At 42.9% G+C, this 25,810-nt stretch overlaps 1 protein-coding gene, 2 non-coding genes and 1 pseudogene across 3 annotated transcripts in view; 3 read left to right on the top strand and 1 right to left on the bottom strand.

The window, feature by feature from the left end:
* The window catches only part of P2RX7 (purinergic receptor P2X 7), a 52,372-nt gene extending 47,753 nt beyond the window's left edge, over positions 1–4,619 (top strand). The window contains exon 13 of the mRNA XM_068562771.1: positions 2,828–4,619. Coding sequence (XP_068418872.1) covers positions 2,828–3,325 — 498 coding nt within the window. The 3' untranslated portion in view covers positions 3,326–4,619. The remainder of the gene's footprint in view (positions 1–2,827) is intronic.
* LOC137777072 (U4atac minor spliceosomal RNA) lies at positions 858–985 on the bottom strand. Its single transcript, XR_011076404.1, has one exon. It is a non-coding gene; the product is annotated as a U4atac minor spliceosomal RNA (small nuclear RNA).
* An 11,201-nt stretch (positions 4,620–15,820) lies between the features above and the next one.
* LOC137777126 (small nucleolar RNA SNORA24) lies at positions 15,821–15,951 on the top strand. The gene has a single exon (XR_011076445.1). It is a non-coding gene; the product is annotated as a small nucleolar RNA SNORA24 (small nucleolar RNA).
* A 6,332-nt stretch (positions 15,952–22,283) lies between these two features.
* LOC137776801 (myelin-associated neurite-outgrowth inhibitor-like) lies at positions 22,284–23,176 on the top strand (annotated as a pseudogene).
* The last annotated feature ends 2,634 nt before the right edge of the window (positions 23,177–25,810 follow it).

The raw sequence follows: 25,810 nt of genomic DNA, 5'->3' as shown, positions 1-25,810 counted from the left end.
AAGTAGTCATTATCCTGTATTCAAGGTTAGTTTTACCTCTTCTAGAATTTTTTTATTTAAAAAATTATTTTATTTTATTTTTAGAATTTTTAAAAAATTTCAATCCTATAGTATGTATTCATTACATACTCTGTTGAGTGTCTGGCTTCCTTCCCTCAATATTGTTTTTGTGAGAGCCATCCATGATGTTGTGTATAGCAGTGGTTCATTCTCATTGTTGTATAATTTCCGTTTTATAAACATTCAATTTATTTATCCATTCTATTGTTGAATGAACTACCTATTTGGGGTTCATGCCAATGATGCTGCTACGGTAAACGTATGGCACCTAAGAGTGGAACTGCTAAGTCGTAAGGCAGGTGTGTGTTCAGCTTTAGTAGCTACTACCTGACAGTTCTCTGAAGTGGGTGCTCTAATTCACACTCTCCCCCAGCAGTTCTGGCTGCTGGACATCTTCACTAACTGCATTAGTTTTCTACAACTGCCATAATAAATGACCACAAACTAGGTAGCTTGGAACAACAGAAATTTATTCTCTCACAGTTCTGGAGGCCAGAATTCTGAAATCAAGGTGTCAGCAGGGCTGTGCTCCCTTTGAAGGCTCTAGGGGAGGTTCCTTTCTTGCTTCTTCCAGCTCTAGGAGCTTATTACACCTGTTAGGATGTCCAGTACAATACTGAATAGAAGTGATGAGACCAAGCATCTTTGTCTCATTCCCTATCTCAGGAAGAAAGTTTTTTATTTCACTATAGTACTTGCTGTAGGTCTTTTTTTTTTTTTCCGGCCTCGCCCCACGTCTTGCGGGATCCTAGTTCCCAGACCAGGGATTGAACCCGGCCCACCAAAGTGAAAGCGCCACGTCCTAACCACTGGACCGCCAGGGAAGTCCCTGCTGTAGGTTTTTTTTTTTTTTTCTTAGGCGTTAGCAGTACTGCCCTCGCTACACGCTCATCGGACAGTAGCGCAACCCCAGGAAAAGGATGGTTTGCTGTAGGTTTTTAAAGAATGCTCTATCAGATTAAGAAAATTCCCCTCTGCTCCTAGTTTACTAAGAATTTTTATCATGAATGGATACTGAGTTTTAAAATAACGTGTTTTTTCTGCTTCTTTCCAAATCAATGAGTTTTCTTTTCTTCTGTCATGTGGTGCATTACACTGATTGGTTTTCAAATGTTAAGCCAACCTTGCAGGAATCTGCAATAACATCAGTTTGAGTGCGATGTATGATTCTTTGTATTTACTGCTGGATTCAATTCACTGATATTTAAGAATTTTACATCTCTTCTTGAGAGAGTCTGGCCAAAATTCTTCCACTCTTGTAAAGTTTTTATCAGATCTGGGTATAAAGTGAACTCCTGTGTGTTGGGGTGGGGGTGGTAATATACACATAACCTAAAATTTACCATTTTAATCATTTTAAAGTGTGAAGTTCAGGGACTTCCCTGGTGGTCCAGTGGTTGGGACTCTGTGCTCCCAATGCGGGGGGCCCGGGTTTGATCCCTGGTCGGGGAGATGTATCCCACATGCTGCAACTGGAAGAGCCCACGTGCCGCAACTGAAGATCCTGCATGCTGCAGCGAGGACCCTGCGCACGGCGGTGAGGATCCCCTGTGCTGCGGCTGGGAGCCGGCGTAGCCAAATAAATGAATAAATACATACTTTTTTTAAAGAGGAAAAAAAAATAAAGTGTACAGTTCAGTGACAGTTAGTACATCCACAATGCTGTGCAACCATCACCACTATCTAGCTCCAGAGCCTTTTCACACCCCAAAAGGAAACCTTGTATCCATTCAGCAGCCACTACTCAGTCACTTCTCCCCAGCCCCTGGCAACCACTGATCTGCTTTCTGTAGATTTCTGTATACATGGATTTACCTATTTTGGACATTTCATGTAAATTGAATCATATGATATTTGTCCTCTTATGTCTGGCTTCTTTCATTTAGCATAATGTCAAGGTTCCATCCATGTTTAGCTAAACATCCATGTTTAGCATTTGTCAGCACTTCATTCATTTTTATAGCTGAATAATAGTCCATTGTATGAACATAACATTTTTTTAATCCATTCATCCATTGATGGACACTTAGGTTATTTTCACCCTTTGGCTATTATAATAGTGCTGCTATGAACATTCATGTACAAGAACCATTCGATTTTAATGTACTTAACTCAGACTTTCTTTGTCTGGTGAATGAAGGTATATGTCATGAAGAATAGACATAAATGATGGCAATTATGGCAACTTCCACTGGAGGATAACAAATGGATTTTTTCAGAAAAGGGAGCATGGTGAGAAAGGAGAAAGCAGAGCTAAGTCAACAAATATTTACTGTCTACTATGTGTGGGCACTGTCCTAGGCATTGGGAATACAGGCAGTAAACAAAGCAAACAGGGCCCCTGCTTTCATGTGGAAGAAGAATCATTAAGTAAACATATCAGTTCATAAGATCATTTCCTCATAACAAACACAGAACATCATTATGTGATAAGAGAATGACCTGGGAGGAGGGGAACTCCCTAGATCAGGTGGTCAAGGCAAGAAGGTCTCTCCGAAGAGATATATGTATTGAGGTGCTGGCTTTTCTGAATTTCACTTTCCAAATCTGTAAAATGGAGATCAGAACACATATCTCAAGAGGTTCTCCGAGAGCCTAAATGAGGCAATGCTTGCGAAACACAGTCCTGGTATATACATTTAGTAAATGATAGCTACTAGTATTAATGTAATATTAAATGTAATTTTATAAGTTAATAATAAAATTAAAGAACCTAGAACCCTAGGGGTTGTCAGTGCTGATGGGTTTGGAAACTTGCCTTTTTCAGAGACCCCCGATGGACTTCACAGACTTGTCCAGGCTGCCTCTGTCTCTTCACGAGCCACCCCCCACTCCTGGACAACCAGAGGCTATCCAGCTGCTCAGTGAAGGGGCAACCCCTAGATCCAGTGACTGCCCGAATTGGTGCCAGTGCGGAAGGTGCCTCCCATCCCAACTCCCTGAGAGACAAAGATGCTTGGAGGAGCTGTGCTGTCGGAAAAAGCTGGGTGCCTGTATCACCACCTCAGAGCCGTTCAAGAAGCTTATCCTGTCCAGACACGTCCTGCAGTTCCTCCTGCACTACCAGGAGCCCTTGCTGGTGCTCGATGCAGATTCTACCAACAGCCAGCTGCGGCACTGCGCCTACAGGTGCTATACTACGTGGCGCTTTGGCTCCCAGGACGTGGCTGACTTTGCCATCCTGCCCAGCTGCTGCCGCTGGAGGATCCGGAGAGAGTTTCCCAAGAGGGAAGGCCAGTACAGTGGCTTCAAGAGTCCTTACTGATGTGCTGAGCAGTCATATAACATTGCCTTTGCTTGCACCTTGAGCTTCACCTGCAAAGATGTGTGTCCAGATTTTCAGCCAAAGGGAAATGTGCTTTCCTCCTCCCCCAGCTCTGTATGTGTCAGAGAGCAAAGTGACCAGGGTAAACAAACAGCAAATAAACTAGAATCCCTCAGCATGGACTGAGAGTCAAGAGATTCAGATTTATATCTCCATTCTATCCCTAGGAAGTTGTGTGATCCTAGGCCTTTAACCTCTGTACCTCAGTTGCCTTATTATCCAACCTATTGGTTCACAGGGATATTAGGAGAGCAAATTGAGACAGTGTACACAAACTCTCTTATTAACGCATAAAGAGCTACATGAATATGAAGCAGCTCATTTTGAGGTGAGACTAGGATAATGTCCAACTATCAACCAACCCTTGGGTCCTGGTTAAAGAATGGGGAGGATTAAAAGTTTTGGCACAAATTTTTTGGCATTTGTCCTATAGGACCTGAGGGGTTATATCTCCTCCCCTTGTGTCTTGGCAGCTCTGATCACTTTATCCAATGATAAAGTGATGCTGTGTCAGGTTCAGGGTCTTGGTCTTAAGATGCTGTCAGCTTCCACTTCCTGTCCCTTGAAACTCTTGCTGTGAAGGAAGCAAGCTCCCATGTAAAAATCTGCCTATCCTGAGTCCACCCTGCTGTGAAGAAGCTCAAGCAGCCATGTGAAGAGGAGAGATGCCCCCAGCATTCAAGCCATCCAAGCCCATGGGAGAGAAGAAGCCCTTCAGATGATTCCAGATCCTGCTAACATATGATTGCAACTGCATCAGACAACCCAAGTGATAGCTACCCAGTGAAAACACAGAACAAAAATTGTTATTTTAAACCACTATGTTTTGGGTTGTCTGTTACATAGCGACAGATAACTGGGACAGAGAGCAAGCCTGATTCATGGGATGTAGGCTCAGCCCTCATCTTCTCTGGGTCTAAGACGTGTGTCCAGGCTTTCAGCCAAAAAATCCCTGGAGCCCCTCGGGGGCTTGGGTTTCTATTTGGCAGTTCTAGAAGAGCTGCTGACCAAATCAGGTAACTCACCAGACCAGCCCTGGAATCCATCAAATCTAACTGCTGAGCTACCCAATACATTTCAATCCACATCACATTTCTATGACTGGAAGTAAGTATTGCTGTTAAAAACTGGAACAAGCCACCTTTATGCCTTTAACATCCTGTACTTTGCAGCCAATTACAATGGATGCGGTCTGGATGCTACTTAAAAAGCAACTCACACTCAAACCTTTTACCATTTCTATACATCAACTGCTAAGAGTATAAAAATGAATAGCAGGTTTTAGGATCCTCCTGCAGGATTTCCGTTTCAAGGTTTTGGCACTAGAACGGACTATTTCTAAACGACAACTATTTTAAAGAATAAATAGAGAACACTATTCAAAACGGTGACTAATGAAGGATCTGTGAGTTTTTAATACATACTCTAAGATTTACCATTTTGACACTTTTTAGAAGTCATCAGCTTTCTACTGTTTTAATGTAAGATAATATGAACAAAAACCTTCTTTTTTGGTCCCAGGATTTCACCTGGCTTTAAACTCAGGAATCAAGTTAACTGGGCCAGATTTAACTCTCATTTTTACTACCTTTCAGAGATATTTTTGAAAAGTGAATTACATATGACTTCTTCAGAACTGAAATTTTTTACTCTGAGAATGCTATGTAACTGCTACAGATTTCCATTCTGATAGCCTCTGAGCCTTCATATGTTATTTTTTGATGCCTTCCCCCTAGTGTGTTTCTGTCACCTTGTGGAGACCCCAGATGGAGTCAGCATTTGGAATGACAAATAATCACTGGATCCACCTGTTGTTTTCACCTTTCCCAGATGCTCTGGGTGAGAAGGTGAGAGGGTGATGTGTTACATCAGCTATGTGCAAAATGTCTGACACTTTCTACAACAGCATGCATCATATTTATATTCTTAGTTTTGGTCTACAGTAGAAAATAGTGTCATCGCCAAAGGCATCCCAAGGAAAGTCACATTTTGTAGGATCTGTTTTTTGTACTTAATTCCATTCTCCTGTTATAGTAATTGCATACTATTCACTGCTTCATCTCTGTATTGGAGATCTGCTTTCTTGTAACACTGCCTGATTTCATGTAGCATTGGTTATGGACTTGCATTCCTCTCTTTAGAGGGAACCATTTTTAAAACCCTTCCTAATTCTAGCTTGGCAATGTAGATGTCTTAATAGTTTTGATAATAAAAAAAATAACGTGTAATTCACGTTTACCGAAGTATTCCTTTTACTTTCTTTTCTCAGAAGATCCCCAAATCAGTTAGCTCATTCATTGACACATTCATTCAACATATACGCACTGAGGCACTTTGACACACAAAGATATGTTTTTAGTCTCTGCCCCCAGTTCCTAACACAGAGCTCCTAAATCCCCTGGAATTTAGAACTGTCTTGTGTTCTAATGAGGCCACTCTTGGTGGGTTCCTGGATAACTTCAGGAAGGGGGCTGGTCACCAGAAAGACCAAGCCATGATTAGAAGCTTAGAACTTTCAGTCCTACCACCTTATCCTCTAGAGTGGGGAGGGGTTGGAAATTGAGTTAATAATCGATTTTGACTATGTGATAAAGCCTCCATAAAAACCCCTACACTGTGGGGTTAAGAAAGCTTCCATACTGATGAATACATCCACATTTGGGGAGGGTGGTACACCCCCAACTCCACAAGGACAAAAGCTTCTGCACTCAGGACCCTTCTGGCCCTCACTCTATGTAACTCTTCATCTGGCTGTTCATCTGTATCTTTTAACATATCCTTTATAATAAATGAGTAAATATAAGTGTTTCCCTGAGTTATACGAGCCACTACAGCAAATTACTGAACCTGAAGAGGGGGTTATAGGAACCCCCAATTTATAACCAGTTGGTCAGAAGTACAGGTGACAACCCTGGACATGACTGGTGTCTGAAGTGGGGGACAATCTTGTAGGACTGAACCCTTAACCTGTGGGGTCTACGCTAACTCCAGGTAATTAATGTCATAATTGAATTGCAAGACACCCAGTTGGTGTCTGGAGAGTTGGAGAATTGGTTGGTGTGGGAAAACCCCACGCACATTTGGTGTCAGAAGTGTTACGAGTAGAGTATAGGTAAACAGGAGTTTTCTTTTAGGCACTTACTAGAGATCAATGATAAATAAGGTTGCCACTCCCATGGAGATGTGAGGAGATGGACATTAATCAAATAATTCAAACAAATATAAACTTGTAACTTATGATGAGTATCATGATGAAGAAGGTAAAAGATGTTCTGAGAGCCTATAATAGGGGAACTTGACCTATTTGGGGAAATCAGAGAAATCTTCCCTGAGGGAAGGAGCTCTTCAGCTGAAACTTGAAGGATAAGTTCTAGATAACTATGTGAGTTGGGGAGGAAAGAGCATTCTAGGCCAAGACAATAGCATGTGCAAATGTCCTGGGGCTGACAAAAAGCATAGAAGGTTTGCAGAATTTAAAGGAGACCTGTATGCCTGCTCCATAAATAGTATGGGGAAGTAAGGAATGAGATAAGACTGTACAGGCAGGGGTTGGACTGCACAGAGCCTTGAAGGTCATGGCAAGGAGTTCTGTCTTTATATTAAGAAAGACCAAAGGAGACCCATTGAAGGGTTTTAAGTAGGAGCCTAGTAAGATTATATTTCATTTTTAAAAGATCATTCTGATCGCCAAGAGTGGTGGTAGATATAGTTTTAATTTTCATTTCAGTCTTTCCCTACTCTGTGAAACACGTGTCCCAAATATGCAGCAAAATGGACTGATTCTCTTTTCTCTCCTGCTCTTCCTCTCCCGGCAGTGAGAGCACCGAGTCCTAACCACTGGAACACCAGGGAATTCCCATTATGCCTTGATATTTAGAATATCTCCTGTCCCAAGTTGGTGGGCATGAGTACACTCGTTGAGCTTTGGGTCAGGGTCAAGAATGTGCCAAATCTAGAGACAAGGGGCAGTCAACAGAGCCTACAGATGCATTCCACCCTGTGGTGTAAGGCCTAAAATCAAGGTCTAATATTACATGCTGCCTTAACATCTGGTGAAATCAGGAGGGCCTAGCTTGGCTTAACTGCAAGTTTTTCTTCTTGGTCTGATCGAAAATGTCACCTAGTTAAACAACCTTCCTCATCAGATGGACCAGATGCAGTTTCTGCTGATCACTGCATAGTGGATTTGCGTTCCCCACCAGGCCATGGAATTATCCAAAAGAGCCAACGACATTCTCCTGTGGGAACCACAGGACACCTCACCCTCCAGATACTACAAAGCAAGCTTGCCTCCCGCTGCCTCTGGTTGTTCACTCTGTTCCTAAATGCTACCCCCATGTGACCCTGCAGGGCGTGTGGTATCCTTCTTCCCTGTGCTGTGAGTATATGTGACCAATGAACTGCTGCCAATTTCAGCTGTCCAGTGCTGGGTGTCATATGTTCGGCCATCCCCATACCCCTAGGGTGGGAATCCCTCCCTTACCAATGCGGTGAAGAGGAGGTGATTAAGATACCCTTAAAGCCAGTTGCCCTAAAAAATTAGAGGCTTGGCTTCTGCACAGTCACCGTCTGCACAAAGCCCTGTTTCTTAGAGCCCATGGGGAACTGGGACCACTACCCCCATTTATTCAAAGTAACCATTTGAGTGCACTGGGTGTGGTTACACTTTCTGCTGCTTGTATGTTTCTCAGCCCATACTCTAATCCAATGCAGTCATCATTCCAGGAATCCCTGAGGGTCCGCTGACTGAAATCCTTCTGCTCTCTCTCTTTTTTAAAAAAATATTTATTTGTTTATTTGGCTGCATCGGGTCTTAGTTGCGGCACATGGGATCTTCGTTGTGGCATGTGGGATCTTTAGTTGCGGCATGCGGGATCTTTAGTTGCGGCATGTGGGATCTAGTTCCCTGACCAGGGATCAAACCCGGGCCCCCTGCATTGGGAGTGTGGTTTCTTAGCTGCTGGACCACCAGGGAAGTCCCCTTCTACTCTCTTTTGAATAGATGTAGACATCACTATCTTCTTTCACTTTTACTGTGATCTTTCAGTTTCCTCTTTTCCAGTCCCAAGAGGGTTATGAATCATGTTTCCAAAACAGATGATGATCTATGGAAAGGATTTTGCATTTCCAACTTCCTTAGTTCTTCTGAATGAATTATGAAGGTCATATGTATGTGAGTCTTCAGGAATCAGAGGGGGAGGCCAACACCAGTCATTTTAATCAAATAATTACCATACTTGACAGGCTTGGATAAGAGCCTTAGGCAAGGCTGTTGAGTATAGTAAGTTATGAGTTATTTTGTTTCCCCAGGGAAACAAGAAGCTCCTCAAAGGCAATGGGCTTGGTTCTGTGTGCCTGCATGCCTATTCCAGCACACTAGTGCAGTGGGGAAGAGCTGGGACACTGGAAACTGACCACCTGGCTTCAAATCCTAGCCCGCCCACTAATTAGCAGAGAGGCCTCAGTTTACCCAATTCTTAGAAACCTTAACTGTATCTTTGTATCCAAGGGTTGTATTAAATATTAAATGTTCTAAGAGTAAATGTATGTGAAGCACTTAGCACATTGCCTGGCACAGAGTAAGTGGTCAATAAATGTTAGGTATTATTGGACTTCCTTGGTGGCACAGTGGTTAAGAACCCGCCTGCCAATGCAGGGGACACGAGTTTGAGCCCTGGTCCAGGAAGATCCCACATGCCGTGGAGCAACTAAGTCCGTGCGCCACAACTACTGAGCCCCTGTGCTGCAACTACTGAAGCCCATGCATCTAGAGCCTGTGCTCCACGACAAGAGAAGCCACTGCAGGGAGAAGCCCGCACACTGCAACAAAAAGTAGCCCCTGCTCGCCACAACTAGAGAAAGCCTGCGTGCAGCAACGAAGCCCAACACAGCCAAAAATAAATTTAAAAAAAAAGAAAAAAAAAGTTAGGTATTATTGTTATTTAAAGTGTTAACCATGTCTAACGATGCTGGCTATTATTGTTATTTGGACAGTGCCCAAGAATCACTCCTAAGCTCTAGGCCCATATATTTAACCATGTGTGGATGAATATTCTACTTAAATAGTTTAGAGGCAACTCAAATAAGTACAGAGGAGAAATAATCATCTCTGCTTCCTCCACCCCCACCCACATGGGCTCTTCTGGAACTCCCAAGCTCGGTTAGTAGCACCACCTGCCATCAGCTCAGTTTCCCAAGTCAGAAATCCAAGGGACAGCCTCACCATCTCCCTTCTCTTTCTCCATTCCATCCAATCTCACCAATTCATTCAGCAAACATTTATTGAGCACCCTGGCACTGGGTAGGTGCCAGGATAAACAAATGAACCAGACAGGCTGTCCTGGAGGTTAGGTGAAGTGCAGAAGATGGGCAAGCAATGTGTAAAGGGATGAGTTGAGCACAGCCTGGGATAAAGGGTCTGAAAGAAATAAGCAATGCGCTGTGCTAAAAACAATGGAGTTATTTCTGACAGGGGTCAGGGATGGCCTCTCCAAGGAAGTGACATTTAAACTAGATCTGAATGTCAAGAAGGAACTGACCATGACGAGTTGGAGGCAGGACATTTCAGGCAGAGGGACGGCAAGCACAAAGCACTGACGTGGGAAAGAAATGAGTGTGTTCCAAGAACTGTCAGATGGCCAGTGTGACTGGGACATTTACAACAAGGTCTCTGGACCTTCTAGTCTAGCCAGGAGGGACACAAGCTTACTTCTTACTGCTTCATAAACTATGTGGTCCCATCTCAGTGAGACAGAAGCTCAAAGAAAGGCAAAATAAAATCCATACAGACAAGAGTAGTCACAGGGGGCTTTATGAAGCTTGTGACACATGAGCTGGCCCTCCTAGATGAAGAGATTGGAAACATTCAGTGGGATGAGAAAAGGTATTCCCAGCAGGACTAGTGGCACCAGCCAGGTCCAGAGAAATGAGTATGGTATGTGCTAAGACTACAAGTAGACTTGACTGGCTCCCCAGGTTGGAAAGAAAGTGGATGAAAGTTAAATAGAGGCTGATTTGGGGAAATCTTTTTTTTTTTTTTTTTTTTTTTTTAAGGGCTGAGATGTTTGGACCAATTGCAAAGTTAAGGTGGAGCCATTCTTGGGTTGACAGGAGATGTGAGGAAAACAGTGACTTAAGAACATCCTTCAGACCGCCATGAGGATGTTGGGTGAAGGGGGAAACCCTGGGAAGAGAGATTACGTTTAGAAGTCTGCTGGAATCGTGTAAGAGTGACTCAAAAAGCAACCTAGACTACTAATTGGGTGGTGGTAATAGAAAGAACAGAATCTGAGTAAGAATTTTAAAAATTCCTTTAAATCCAACACTAGAGGGTCGGTTAAATAAATTATGGTACACTCATATAATAGAACTATATGCAGCTATTTAAAATGATGCCATAGAAGGATAGCAAATGACACTGAAAGATGTTCAAGGCAGAACACAATCTGCATGACATTTCTTACTTAAGGGAGATGTGAGTCTTCAATTAGGGTTCACTTTTTTCTTGCAAAGATATTTATTAAAAGCCTTTAACCCTGAATGCAAATTTAAGGAGACAAAGAAGACTCACTTCAATCCTCACCGAAATATGTCACAGATAATAACAAATTCAGAGATATCAGAAAAGGTCAAACGGCATTTCCTGAAATCCAGAAATCAAGCTTAAAAACCATCTTTTGTGTTTCCCTCTACCATGATTTGTTTTGGGTAAGTCAGTCAAGAGTTGGTGTATATGGACTTCCCTGGTGGCGCAGTGGTTAGGAATCTGCCTGCCAATGCAGGGGACGTGGGTTTAAGCCCTGGTCTGGGAAGATCCCACATATCGTGGAGCAACTAAGCCCGTGCGCCACAACTACTGAGCCTGCACTCTAGAGCCCGCGAGCCACAACTACTGAGCCCGTGAGCCACAACTACTGAAGCCCGTGTGCCTAGAGCCTGTGCTCTGCAACAAGAGAAGCTACCGCAATGAGAAGGCCGCACACCGCAACGAAGAGTAGCCCCTGCTCGCCGCAACTAGAGAAAGCCCGCGCACAGCAACAAAGACCCAACACAGCCAAAAATAAATAAATTAATAAATAAATCAATTTATTAAAAAAAAAGAGTTGGCATATGGCTGGCTCTACCCCTCCTGTAGGCTCAATCTTGCTCCCGCCACCACCAAATGTGTATGTTGAAGTTCTAACCCCCATTATCCCAGAAAATGACTGTATTTGGAGATGTAGCCTTTAAGGAGGTAATTAAGGTAAAATGAGATCATATGGGTAGCTCCTAATCCAATCTGATTGGTGTCCTTATAAGAAGAGGTGATTAGGACACAGGCACAGAGGGAAGATCATGTGAAGATACAGGGAGAAGATGGCTGTCTATAAGACAAAGAGAGAAGCCTTAGAAGAAACCAACTCTGCTGACACCTTGATCTTGTACGTCAAATTTCTGCTATTTAAGCCACCCAGTCTCTGGTGCTTTATTATGGCAGCCATACCAAATACTTTGATTCTCTCTTTTTAATTGTGACAAATATATTTTAAATACAAAATCTAATGCTTGGGTTCCTCATATATTTAAGTTCCCCAAATACTTAAATGCAAAATTACTATATGATCCAGCTATTCCACTCCTAGGTATATACCCAAAAGAACTGAAGGCAAGGACTCAAATACATACTGGTACACAAATGATCATAGCAGTATTATTGACAATAGCCAAAAGGTGGAGACACCCCAAGTGCCCATGAAGAGATGAATGGATAAACAAAATGGGTTATATACATACAATGGAATATTATTTGGCCATAAAAAGGAATGCAGTACTGACACATGCTACAACATGGATGAACCTTGAAAACATTATGCTAAGTGAAGTAAGTCAGACACAAAAGGCCACATACTGTATGACTCTGTTGATATGAAATATCCAGAACTGGCAAATCCACAGAGATAGAAAGTAGAATAAAGGTTACCAGGGGCTGGGGGGGAGAAGGAAATGAAGAGTTAGTGTTTAACGGGCACAAAGCTGCTGCTGATGAAAAAATTCTGGAAATGGATAACGGCCATGGTTGTACAACACTGTGAATGTGCTTAATGCCACTTAATTGTACACTTAAAAATAGTTAAATTTATGTTATGTATATTTACCACAATTTTTTAAATCAACAAAAGCAAAAACCAATGCTTAGGCAACTGTGGGATTTTTATATTTTGTGGAAATTTCCTTATATCATTAAAATATATATAATTTTTTGCAGTCCAGACTCTCTTAGTCTGAGTCTCAATTGGAGGCTTGGTGATGGCTTGCTGTTCATACTTTCTTGTTTCCTCCAACCACATATAAATGTGTCTTGTAAGAAAATATTCCAGTGGAGATCCCCAGCTTGGCCAGCAAGCCAGGAGAACAATATTTGTGAGGATATGCAAAGAAGAAGGGATAAACCAGTGGTTGGTGGATATAAATCTTACCTTTGGCTTTCTTCGGATGGGACTGGAGGCACTGATCTTGCCTGAGGCATTGACTTTGCCATCCACCATCAGGGAAGAAATTTCTACCTCTCTGAGGGGAATAAATCTGCCTTCAGCAGATAAAGCACTAAAGGACTACGTTCCCAAAGGCACTTGCTGATGCCTGTGTGGAGCCAGGCTCACAGGCGGGGAGGCATCGCATGTACACCGTGCCCATTCACGGTTTGAGGACGGCCTGGCGCAGTAGCTGGATTCAGCTTTGCTTGCTCAGGGTACATCCGCGTTAGCTCCCGTGCCGCTGGGAGAGCAGAGTGGCTTCGCCTCCCAGGTGGGTAAGGTGAGAAAACCCACATGCAGCCAGGCAGTACCGATGGGTAATTACTGTGAGTATCTTTGTGATGCGGAGGTTTTCTGAATGTGCCACAGAGGCCTTATCAAAAAAGTGCTGGGACAGGTCATCCTGGAAATGGGACAGTAGTGCCCAGGAGAATATAAGGCGGGCTGAAGTGGCTGCCTCATAGAAACAGGTCCAAATGTTCAAGTGAAGCAGAGAGGGGTAAAATGAGAGCAGAATATTTGAGGAAAGGAAGAAGTCCCTGTGGGAAACTCATTTTGAATAAACTCAATCTGCAAAACTCTAGATTTACAAAATAAGTAAATAGGATGGGTGAGCATGATTTTTGCTTATAAGATTCCTTTCAATAACATTTGAATGAAATTAAATGAAAGTGGAGTCCTCCCTTTTAAGAGCTTATCTATCAGAGAGACCGGGGGATGTCCAAAGCCTGGGCTCTGGCTAACTGTGAGACCCTTTTAAACCTCATCTTAGTTTTCTTATTTGCAAAAGGAAAGGACTGGGCTAAATATGATCTCTAAGGTACTTTTAATCTCAAAGTGCTTCCCCCATCGTATAAAATGTGATCAGTTTGTATTTGACATCAGGCTTACATAAAGTTCATAGCACATCACCTGGTAAGTGTGGTCAATGAATTTACTGTGTTGGTTAAAATCAAAAGTCCATACCATTGCCTCTGAGGCCCTACTTGATCTGGCCCCTGACTACCTCTCAGGATCTTACCTCACTTCACTCTCCTCCTTGCCCACTATGTTCCAGGTCTTCTTTCTATTCCTGGAACACACCAAGCTCATTCCTACCTCAGGGCCTTTGCACTTGCTGTCCACTCTGCCTGGGATCCTTTCCCCCCAGATTTTCAGAGAGTTGGCTCTTTCCTGACATTCAGATCTCAGTTCAAACGTACTTCCTTCAAGCGGGCCTCCCTCAAGCTAATAGATATACAGAGAATTCAACACCCACTAAGAATGCATGTTCTTTTAGGGTGCACATGGAACACTTGCAAAACAGACATGCATGTATCTCCTTCAATATATTCCCAATGAACAATATGATATAGATCAGGTTCTCCAACTGCATTTTAATGAAATTTGAAATTAATTTTGAAAAGATAAATTTTTAGGGAATTCCCTGGCAGTCCAATGGTTAGGACTCTGCCCTTTCACTGCTGAGGGCCCGGGTTCAATCCCTGGTGGAAGAACTAAGATCCCACAAGCTGCACGGCATGGCCAAAATAAAAATAAATAAATAAATAAATAAATAAAACTCTTCTAAAAAATAAGGTTTATTTTTTTAAAAAAAGATAAATTTATAAAATATTTGGAAACCAAATAAAATATTGCTAAATGACTCTTGGAAATATTTAAAACTGGATGATGGTGAAAACACCATACGTCAAAATTGGTGGGACACAGACAGTGAAAGCACTATTTTAAAGGGAAATTTATAGCTTTATATACATTTATCAGGAAACAAGAAAGGTTAAGAAAGACATGAGGCTAAGCATTCAACTCAAATACTGGAAAAGAAGCAGCAGAACCAAATGAAAGAAACAAGAAGGGAATAACTATTAGGGCAGAAATCAACAAACTATAGAACAACTGAGACGACTAACAAAACTAAAAGCTTATTCTATGAAAAGATTAATAAGATAAAAGTCTTGGACTTCCCTGGCGGTCCAGTGGTTAAGACTCTGCGCTTCCACTGCAGGGGGCACAGGTTCGATCCCTGGTGGGGGAACTAAGAAACTAAGCTCTCTGCATGCTGCTCGGCGCCCCCAAAAAAGAAAAAAAAATTTCCCTCCACGTTTGGCCTTCCTTGCTGGTGCAATGGTTAGGAATCCGCCTGCCAATGCAGGGGACACAGGTTCGATCCCTGGTCCAGGAAGATCCCACATGCCGTGGAGCAACTAAGCCCGTGCGCCACAACTACAGAGCCTGTGATCTAGAGCCCGCGAGCCACAACTACTGAGTCCACGTGCCACAACTACTGAAGCCCGTGCGCCTAGAGCCCGTGCTCCGCAACAAGAGAAGCCACCGCAATGAGAAGCCCGCGCACCACAACGAAGAGTAGCCCGCGCTCACCACAACTAGAGAAAGCCCGCGTGCAGCAACGAAGACCCAGTGCAGCCAAAAATAAATAAATTAAAAAAAAAAAATCTCTGTACTTCACAGCCTTTGTCTCTGTGCATTACCAATCACAGCATCAGCCTTTTTCTACCATTGAATAGGAGACCCATCTAGTTACCACAAAAAAAGTCATAAAGAACACTAAATGGGGGAAACACTTCTACTCTGTTAAACATCTTTATTTTTCCACTTATTTTTTTAAGAAAAATAATCTAAATTCACACAAATAGTCTTGAAGCTTTTACCTTGTTTGGGTGAGAGATTTAACTTCTGTGCTTATAAAAAATATGTTGTGGGGAGGAATAATGATTTACCTAATTAAGTTAGCTTTGTACATCTCCCTCAAGCTCTAGTCCGTTGCCAGGTATTCGAGTATACACAGAAAAACGTACACCAAAACCCTCTCCAAAGAAAATAAATCAAACTGTCCAAAGATTAAATACTAAGGAGAGTAAATGAAATTCTCTGTAGCTTAATCTGAATTAAGAATCTTATGCTTCTCTATGTATCTTCGAGACCTGTCAGCTGTGGCAGTCTCCCTTTCTAGCCATGGAAGAGCATATTCTTGTTTATTGGCAAAGCTGTCACCATTTAATTGGTATCACATTCTGACTTGTACAAGTAACGTTCTTCACTTTAAAAACCTGGAGGGTGGGCTTCTCTGGTGGTGCAGTGGTTAAGGATCTGCCTGCCAATGCAGGGGACATGGGTTCGAGCCCTGGTCCGGGAAGATTTCACATGCTGCAGAGCAACTAAGCCCGTGTGCCACAACTACTGAGCCTGCGCTCTAGTGCCTGCGAGCCACAGCTACTGAAGCCCGGGCGCTTAGAGCCTGTGCTCCGCAGCAAGAGAAGCCACTGCAATGAGAAGCCCGCACACCGCAATGAAGAGTAGCCCCCGCTCGCCGCAACTAGAGAAAGCCCGCCCGCAGCAATGAAGACCAAACACAGCCAGAAAAAAAAAACAAAAACCCTGGAGGGTACTGGGTTATTGGGCAAACTTCTAACTACTGTTCAAATGTTTCTAGGAAACTGAACTAATTGTTCCAATGGATGATGGAAAACATAGCAAGATATCAAGAAATCCAAAGCAATATGGGTGAAGTCTTATTTAGCATCCTGCAGTACACTGCCAAACATGATTTTAAATCTCAAACATGGTATTCAAGTGGAGAATAAATGAGTGTTTCCTTGCTGTAAAAAAAAAAAAAAAAAGAATCTTATGCTTATAGTGTTTCTATGGAGTTAGTAACTATATTCGTCTCCTACTGATGCTGTAACAAACTATGACAAATTCAGTGGCTTAAGAAAACACAAATATATTATTTTACAGTTCTGGAGATCAGAAATCCAAAATGGGTCTAATGGGCCAAAATCAAGGTGTTGGCAGGCTGTGTTCCTTCAGGACGCGCTGGGGGGAATCCATTTCTTGCCTTTTCCAGAAAGCTTCATTGTTTGGCTCACGGCCTCCAATTAGCAATCTCATCACTCTCACCTGTGCTTCTGTTGTCACAGGCCTTTTCTGACTCTGACCTTCAGCCCCTCTTCCATTTTTTAAGAACCCTTGCGATTAAACTCACCTGGATAATTCAGGATACTCTCCCCATCTTAAAATCCTTAACTTAATCACATCTGCAAAGTCCCTTTTGCCATATAACGTAACACAGTCACAGGTTGCAGGGATTAGAACACTGATATCCTCAGGGGGATCATTATTCTGCCCCCCACAGTAATTAAGACACCATCTGGGAAAGTTATCAGATTTGACACTAACGGGACTGTATCTTCAGGTCCTATTTTCCTGAGTCTGTTGGGTAATCCTTCCAAATATTTAGGTATCTAATAGTTTCCAAGTAAATTTGAGAAGATATTACATCGTATGCTAATGTCGGGGAACATGATGAAATGTATGGGGGTTCCAATAACTAGCATCTCCACAAGCATGACTTCTCCCATTTCAAGGTGACCCCCACAATCCTCATTATCCCTTAAACTTACATAACATACCAAGCAATGGAACCATAAAAATAGTCCCACATAATATTACACAATGATTTAGTGGACAAAATGATTTCACAGCATTTTAAAGCTACATAATGAAATATTTAAGAGCAAAGATTCTGGAATCAGACAGACATGGACTCAAATCCTGACTGAACCCCTTGCATGATCTAAGTCTCAGTTTTACTCCTCAGTGCCCACCTAGGTTCACATGAGACCAAGTGAAAGGAAGCCCATAAAGCTTTTAGCAGCATATTAGCTGTTGTTATTACTATCATAAAGGCGATATCATATTTGACACAATAACACCGATCCCCATTTTACATATAAAGAAACATACTCCCGGGTTTCCCTAGTGGCACAGTGGTTAAGAATCCGCCTGCCAATGCAGGGGACACAGGTTCGAGCCCTGGTCCGGGAAGATCCCACATGACGCGGAGCAACTAAGCCCGTGCGCCACAACTACTGAAGCCCGCGTGCCTAGAGCCTGTGCTCCGCATCAAGAGAAGCCATCGCAATGAGAAGCCCGTGCACCACAACGAAGAGTACGCCCCACTCACCACAACTAGAGAAAGCCTGTGCGCAGCAACAAGAGACCCAACGCAGCCTAAATAAATAACTAAATAATAAAATAAATTTATAAAACAAAAAAGAAACATACTCCCCAAAAGTAAACAGCTCATCTAAGGATGCATAACTAGTAAATAATCATATATATCCCAGTGCCTGGCACACACTGTACCCACTCCTGAATACCTTTGTTTTCAGTAATATCAGATACAACCCCCGCAAGTCGACCTCACAACTGCTCCATCACCTTTTGTATTCACAGCTTTTTTCCTATCCATCCTCTATTCTCTGTTGCCTACCAAAGGATGTGGTCTCTGAGGACTTTATAGTACCCTGAAACCAAATGTCAAATGTGCTGAGATTTTAAGACACAGTTTCAGAAACGGGTCCAGCTCATCTGCAAGAATATCATACTTCCCATTTTCTCCATTTTGATAAGCTATAATACCCCCCACCCACTGAATGGGAGGAAACATTTGCAGATCATATATCTGATAAGGAATTGTAGCTGCAATATATAAAGAACACTTACAACCTAAAACAGACAAATAACCCAATTAAGAAATGGGCAAAGGATCTGAACAGACATTTCTGCAAAGATGTACAAATGGCCTATAAGCACCTGAAAAGCTCAAGATTAATCACTATGAAAATGCAAACTAAACATTTATATATATATACACATTTACATATACATATTTGAGTGTAGGCCAATTATATTTCATATTAATTTCTTTCAGGGCTCCTAACGGGATATTAGAAAATATTTCTTTTTAAAGGGACTTTGAGTCTGATAGGTTGAGACCCACTGATCTAGCAGATATGGTCAACATACGGCCTATTAGATATGGAACATACGGCTATGTTCCACACCGGCTTTAGCCTCAAGGACTCCATGGGGAAAGCAACAGTATAATTATAAAGTGATTTATTCCTCACTTCTGCTACCAACTTGTTCTTTATTTAGGGAATGTGCTGTTTCTGGAGATATATAATTACACATTTGGAGCACATGCATCTGTCATTATGTTATACAATGACAGATTTTACAACGTCTACGTGCCAGATAAGTGAATCTTACATCTATAAATGCCTGAACATTAATTTAAACGTTTTTTTCATTGAAGCATACAGCTTCATCTGACTGGCCTTTTGCATCTCGAGGCCATTGTAATGACTGTGCTGTAACCAAACGACGCCCTAATATGCACTGAGGTCAGCCACTGCTGGCCTCGCAACTAAATGGTAACAGACTGATGAGCTTTTTGGAGTTCTTTTGGAGCTTTTAGGAACTTATTTCTTTTTATGCACTATTAATCTATTTATTGCTGCTCTTAGCATTGGTAGCCTCAAGCAGTGCCTCCCATCTCTAATTTGCTGCATTCATACAAACATTTGTTTTAACGCCCACATTACCAGTGACAGTACATTTTTCATCTCTTGGAACCTAGCGCTATAGCCAAAGCCTTTTCAATCCCAACTTTCAAAAGCCTTCTAGCTTAAGAAAAAAACCGAACATTTATTATAAGCTTACGGGGGTACCTTAAGGGCAAAAGTGAACCAAGGAGGCAGAACCAGGAAGTAGAAACTCAGCAGAAACCAAAGAGGCCATTTTCTTAGTATTGCTCACCTCTGCTCCCTTTGCCTGTCCAGTTTCTTTCTTTTGCTTCTGTAAACTCCCCTTCTTGGCTTCTCCATAAACATGACTCTGCCACAAACCCTGAGGTTACATCAGCTCAGTTCTGGTCACTTGCAGAGAACAAAGAGCTGCCTCTCTCCCAGTGCCAGTCCCAGAGGAGAGAATCAGATTGGTCCTTTTGGGTTAGGTTTCCCTGTGGTCCGACTGATAAGGTCATGTAGTATAAAAATGGCTGCTGGGGCCACCTCTGTGAGGAAGGGCAGTTTTTAGAGGAAGAATGTTGTGATAAACTGGCTTACCATGCATCAAAGGAAACGGACAATCCAGACTGTTGGAACTTTGTCTAAAATAAAAATAATTTCTGTGTGAGGGTCTGAAGTGCTCCCCTATGAAGAAAGAACATGAGGTTTGGCCCCATTATTATGTGGTAGGTACTTTTTTTCTGAGGACCTTGATTGTCTACTCCCTGTTTCTTTCTTTCTTTCTTCCTTTCTTTCTTCCTTCCTTCCTTTCTTTCTTTCTCTTTCTTTCTTTTTCTTTTTTTTCTTTCTTTCTTTCTTTCTTTCTTTCTTTCTTTCTTTCTTTCCTTTTCTTCCTTCCTTCCTTTCTCTCTTTTTTTAATTTGATATAATTCACATACCATAAAAACCACCTTTTTATTTTTTAAATTTTGTGTTATTAAAATAATTTTATTTATTTATTTATTTTGGCTCGCCGGGTCTTAGTTGTGGCACACGGGATCTTCGTTGCGGCATGCAGCCTTCTTAGTTGGGCATGCGAACTCTTAGTTGCTGCATGCATACGGGATCTAGTTCCCCGACCAGGGATCGAACCTAGGCCCCCTGAATTGGGAGCACACAGTCTTACCCACTGGACCACCAGGGAAGTCCTACAACCTTTTTAAAATGTACAAATCAGTGACTTTTAGTAAATTCACAAGCGTTCTGCAACTATCACCATTATCTGTTTTCCAGACCATTTTCATGATCCCAGATGGGAACCTCATACTCGGTAGCAATCACTCCCCATTATTTCTTTCCCCCAGTCCTAAGCAACCACGGATCAACTCTCTGTCTCTGTGGATTTGCCTATTCTGGGCATTTCATAAAAATAGAATCATACAATATGTAGCCTTTTGTACTTGGCTTCTTTCACTTAGCATAGTTTTCAAGCTTCATACACATTGTAGCATGTGTCAGTGTTTCATTCCTTTTTATGGCTAAATATTCCATTGTATGGATAGACCACATTTTATTTATCCATTCATCAGTAGATGGACATTTAAGTTACTTCCACTTTTTGGGGCTTATGAATAATGCTACTATGAACATTCATGTACAAGTTTTTACATGAACGTATCTTTTTAAAAATTTTTGTTTATTTATTTATTTATGGCTGCGTTGGGTCTTTGTTGCTGCGGGCGGGCTTCCTCTAATTGCCCTTGAGCGGGGGCTACACTTCGCTGTGGTGCACAGGCTTCTTATTGCGGTGGCTTCTCTTGTTGTGGAGCACGGGCTCTAGGAGCGAGGGCTTCAGTAGTTGTGGCACATGGGTTCAGTAGTTGTGGCTTGTGGGCTCTACAGCACAGGCTCAGTAGTTGTGGCACACGGGCTTAGTTGCTCCGCAGCATGTGGGATCTTCCTGGACCAGGGCTCGAACCTGTGTCCCCTGCATTGGCAGGCGAATTCTTAACCACTGTGCCACCAGGGAAGCCCCAAAATGTTTTCTTAAAGCAGCTGCACCATTTTACTTTCCCACCAGCAGTATATGAATACTCCAATTTCTCCAGCCTTGCCATCTTTTTGATGGTCGATTGTTTTGATTATACCCATGCTAGTGGGATGCAGTGGTATCTCACTGCGATTTTGATTTGCATTTCCCTAGTGACCAATGATATTGAACATCTTTTCATATCCTTATTGACCTTTTGTTTATCTGCTTTGTAGAAATGTCTGTTCAAACCTTTTGCCCATTTTTAGTTGGGTTGTCATTTTACTGATGAGTTATAAGAGTTAAAGAACTCTTTAAGATTTTAGACCCTTCTCAGATATATGATTTTTCCCATTCTGTGGGTTGTCTTCTTTTTCTCAATAATGGCCTTTGATGCACAAAAGTTTTAAATTTTCATAAAGTCCAATTTATCTACTTTTTTTCTTTTGTCACCTGAACTTCAGGTGTCATATCTAAAAAACCACTGCCTAATTCAAGGTCACAAAGATTTACACCTATGTCTTCATATGACTCATAGTTTTAACTCTTACATTTAGGTCTTTGATCCATTTTGAGTTAATTCTCATATATGGTAAGAGGTAGGGGTCCAACTTCATCATTTGCATGTGAATATCCAGTTGTTCCAGCACCATTTGTTGAAAAGACTATTCTTTCTTTGCTGAGTTGTCTTAACATCTTTACTAAAAATCTTGGTGTTTTTTTTTTTAAGCTAAATTCCCAGAGTTGCTCAATAACTGACTACACTCAGCCAAGCATACAATATGCAACTGAATGTGATTAAGATTATGTGAAGGGCGGCTGCGCAGCGTAGGCAGGGAGCGCGGGCTGCGAAGAGGCGGGCCGGGCCGAGCTGGGCGAGGGGGAACGCGGACCAGGGAGGCGGCGGCGGCAACCTGGGCCTCGCGGCTCAGCCGCGCATCGGAGCAGGCCTCCGCGGCGCGCGCCCCTCGCCGAGCCCGCCCCAGGCCGGCGAGCGCTGGTCACCGAGGCCCAGGCCGCTGCCGCGGCGAGTTCTTGAAATCATGAATCCTGTTTATAGCCCGGGTTCCTCTGCGGTTCCCTATGCAAATGCCAAAGAAATTGGTTATCCAGCTGTTTCCCCATGGGTTACGCAGCAGCTCCTGCCTATTCCCCCAACACGTACCCTGGAGCGAATCCTACCTTCCAAACAGGTTACACTCCTGGCACACCTTACAAAGTGTCCTGTTCCCCCACTAGCGGGGCGGTGCCACCGTACTCCTCCTCCCCCAACCCCTACCAGACCGCTGGACATGCCGTGCGAAGTGCCTACCCCCAGCAGAGCGCGCACGCACAACAAGGCACGTACTACCCCCAGCCCCTGTATGCAGCACCCCCTCACGTCATCCACCACACCACAGTGGTGCAGCCCAACGGCATGCCAATGCCAGCGACGGTGTCCCCTGCTCCCATCCCTCTGCCTAGAGGCAACGGGGTCACCATGGGCACGGTGGCGGGGACCACTATAGCCATGTCAGCGGGTACCTTGCTGACTGCCCGCCCACTCCCCAACTCCTGTCGCCCCCCACCCCGTCACTGTGCCCACTTATCGGGCCCCAGGAACACCCACCTACAGCTATGTGCGCCCTCAGTGGTGATCACCCTGCAAACGTTTGCGGATGGAGCTGTGCAGTCACATCGTGGAGGTTCCACAGCTGGTGCTGCAGGCCTCGTGCCTCCGACCAGGACTTTCTTCTTAATGCTCTGGACACTTAGCTAAACAATACTACTGCCGGCCCAGCAGGTCCCAGCGCCCTCAGTCTCCAACTGACTCTGTGGGTTGGTCTTAAAGCAAATCCTGTTTGGTGGGCTGCCAGGCAATTTTTTAGCTAACTGTAATGATAAAAAGGGAGTATTAATCTATTCTGAATCATATCTAGCTGAATGCATGTTTAAAAAAAAACAACAACACAAAAAAAAGCTTGTTCCATCTACCTGCAGTGACTGATGCAGAACCATCATATGCAAAATCCAAAGGAATGGAAAAGTATTTTACAACTTGTATCATTAATGCACTCTTGTAATGTATGCAAAGTCAAAGTGAATTTCTTCACAGAGCATCTGAAATCTCTTCGATGATTCTTCAGCCTTTTGGGGTTGACGTGGGTTGCCAATTGGAAACATGGACTTCTACTTTCCACCCATCTGTTCCTTTTGCATGGACTGCACTGGGAGAGAGTTGCAGGGACAGGGAGAGTGTGGGGAGGCCACCGCTGCTTGGGGTGCAGCCAGGTTAATGGCTTTCTCTCCATTTAGGCGTGTGGGGTCAGTGTGATGTGGACGTCCTTAGGGATTACCATGAATCCAGTTAGGGACAAAAGGTGGTTTATGTATCAGCAAAGCAATTTTCTCTGCTATATAAATTTTCATTACAAATCTCTTACAGATAGAGATGATGCTTTCTATATGTTTAATGGAAAAGTCCTATGTAGAGCGATATTATTTTCCTGGGATGGAAGATATGTGAAAGAGAACCAGCCACACTTGGAGAAGGTATTGGCCTCTCCTTTATTTAGCTTAGAAAAATCATTCCTTTTTTCTCCCCCCAGCCGGGGGAAATGTTTGAATCACCTGAAAACATATGTAGGCATTGTTGTTCTCCCTCCCACAAAGAAGGGCAAAGACTTCATTCAGCTGTGTGTTATGAAGAAAGTTGTATATTTAAGAACTTTTAAAAGGGAACAGGACTTTATTGGATATTGATTGTTTCTTGTAGAGAGGCAGGGCTGTGGCTGTGTTTCGGCCCATGCACTTGATGGGGACTTGTCCTCTGAGAGCATCTGGAGGGGACTCGTGGAGATGGCTGTGGGGAGGTGTGAGGGAAGGGCTGGCGCCTGTTGTCTGTGAGCCCCTTCGGCCATCTCTTCTTGCGGCTGAGGACACTCGGCACAAAGCACGTGTGGACAGCAAAGGGCCAGGCAGCATCAGAACGTGTTTGCCTGCTGGAACTTATTACAGAAAGGATTTTGTGTTTAAAATCTGAATATTGTACATAAGAAACCAAGAGGATTTTTTTGCCTAAATGTGCCCAACTTGTATCGATGGGTGTGTGTGTGTGTCTGTCCTCACATGAAGTCAGAGGGGGTGGGGGGTGAGGGCTGTTCCCTTTCAGCAGTCTGTCAGGGGCGGGGGTGCCCCTGCTCCACCCCGTCGTTGTTTCAAGCGCTGTGGGCCTCAGGTGTGGGGGGGGGGCACCTTACTCTCCTTACAGCTCCGGCAGCTGGTCAGGGCTCCGGCACTGAGGTGGCATTCAGCCCCGGATGGTGAGTGGGATACCTGACCCCTGAGCCTTTGGTAACCTTATTTTTTATAGTGAGTACTCTTCATAATTTTCTTTTTCACATTTTATTTTATAAGAAATTTAGGAATATTTTTGCATGGATCATTGTAAACAGAAGATTTATTTCTGTTTAACCTACCTTTGTATGTGTGTATTCGTGTGTGTGTGCGTGTGCGTGTGTGTGTGTGGCAGCCATTTACCCCAGGCACAGTGTCCACTTCTTCAACTCTTTGTTGGTAATTCCATCTGTGTAGTGGCCAGTTTGTAACATCGATATGTTCTCCAGGGCCTGAGCTGATCCAGTAACAGAGAAGCTGGTTTCCCCAGTTTAGTGTAATAAGTTAGGAGAAAATATGATTTTAGTATATGTTTTTTAAAAGTCCCAAACAGAGTGCACATACACAGATACACACATGCGACTACCTGTAAGGGTTAGAGTCATTTGAATTCAGGAGGAAGTTATGAGAAATTATATAGGCTATTTCTTCCAGCTTGCCTGAGACTTGGCACACACAGGGTGAATGTTTTCACGAGCATGAATTAAATGGTGTTTTCAAGAGAAAGAAAAGAGTGGGTTGCGTTTTCTCCCCATTTATATCAGCTTTATAAGCACTTTCCCCCCTGTAATTTCTAAAAAAATCTTGCTTCCCTTTTGTGAAGTTGAGTTGGGAGACTTCATCAAATACTTTTGCATTATGGAATACTTCTGTGTGGAAATCTTTTCAATTTTGAAACTATCAGGGCATCAGCTATCAAATGTGAAAGGTAGATCTTGTCTAGCAGGTAAGAATCTGGATATAATGAATAGTAACAAAACTATCATATGTTGTAATTTTAGCAGCATTTAGTTCCAGTAAAATTAAGGAATACAGCTTCTGTTATAAAGTTGCATAATTTGATATCCTAAGCACAACAGTAGAACATTCAGAGAAATTCTGCATTTTTTATATGTGACATTCCTAATCTGAGAGTCTTTCAGCTAAATTACAGTTATTTTAGAAGTTGAGACAGGCAAATAAAGGAACTAATTCCTATAAACATAGATATCATCATGGACATTTTTAAAAATTTTTGTTCTACAGCCTTCCCCTAAGGTTTAGAAGGTATGTTTCTCTGCTTAGGGAAACCCTGTTTGGATCTGGGCCAGATGACTGAATGTTTCACGATGACTGATGGTCCCATCAGCTCGCTGCCTCTGAGAACTGAGGCCAGCATCAGGGCCAGGGCCATTTGTGACAAGCACAGAAGCGC

This window comes from Eschrichtius robustus, chromosome 14 (assembly GCF_028021215.1).
Source record: "Eschrichtius robustus isolate mEscRob2 chromosome 14, mEscRob2.pri, whole genome shotgun sequence".
NCBI classification, from domain to species: domain Eukaryota; kingdom Metazoa; phylum Chordata; class Mammalia; order Artiodactyla; family Eschrichtiidae; genus Eschrichtius; species Eschrichtius robustus.
The sequence above is the reverse complement of the archived record's forward strand: the minus strand, read 5'-3'. Positions and strand labels throughout refer to the sequence as shown.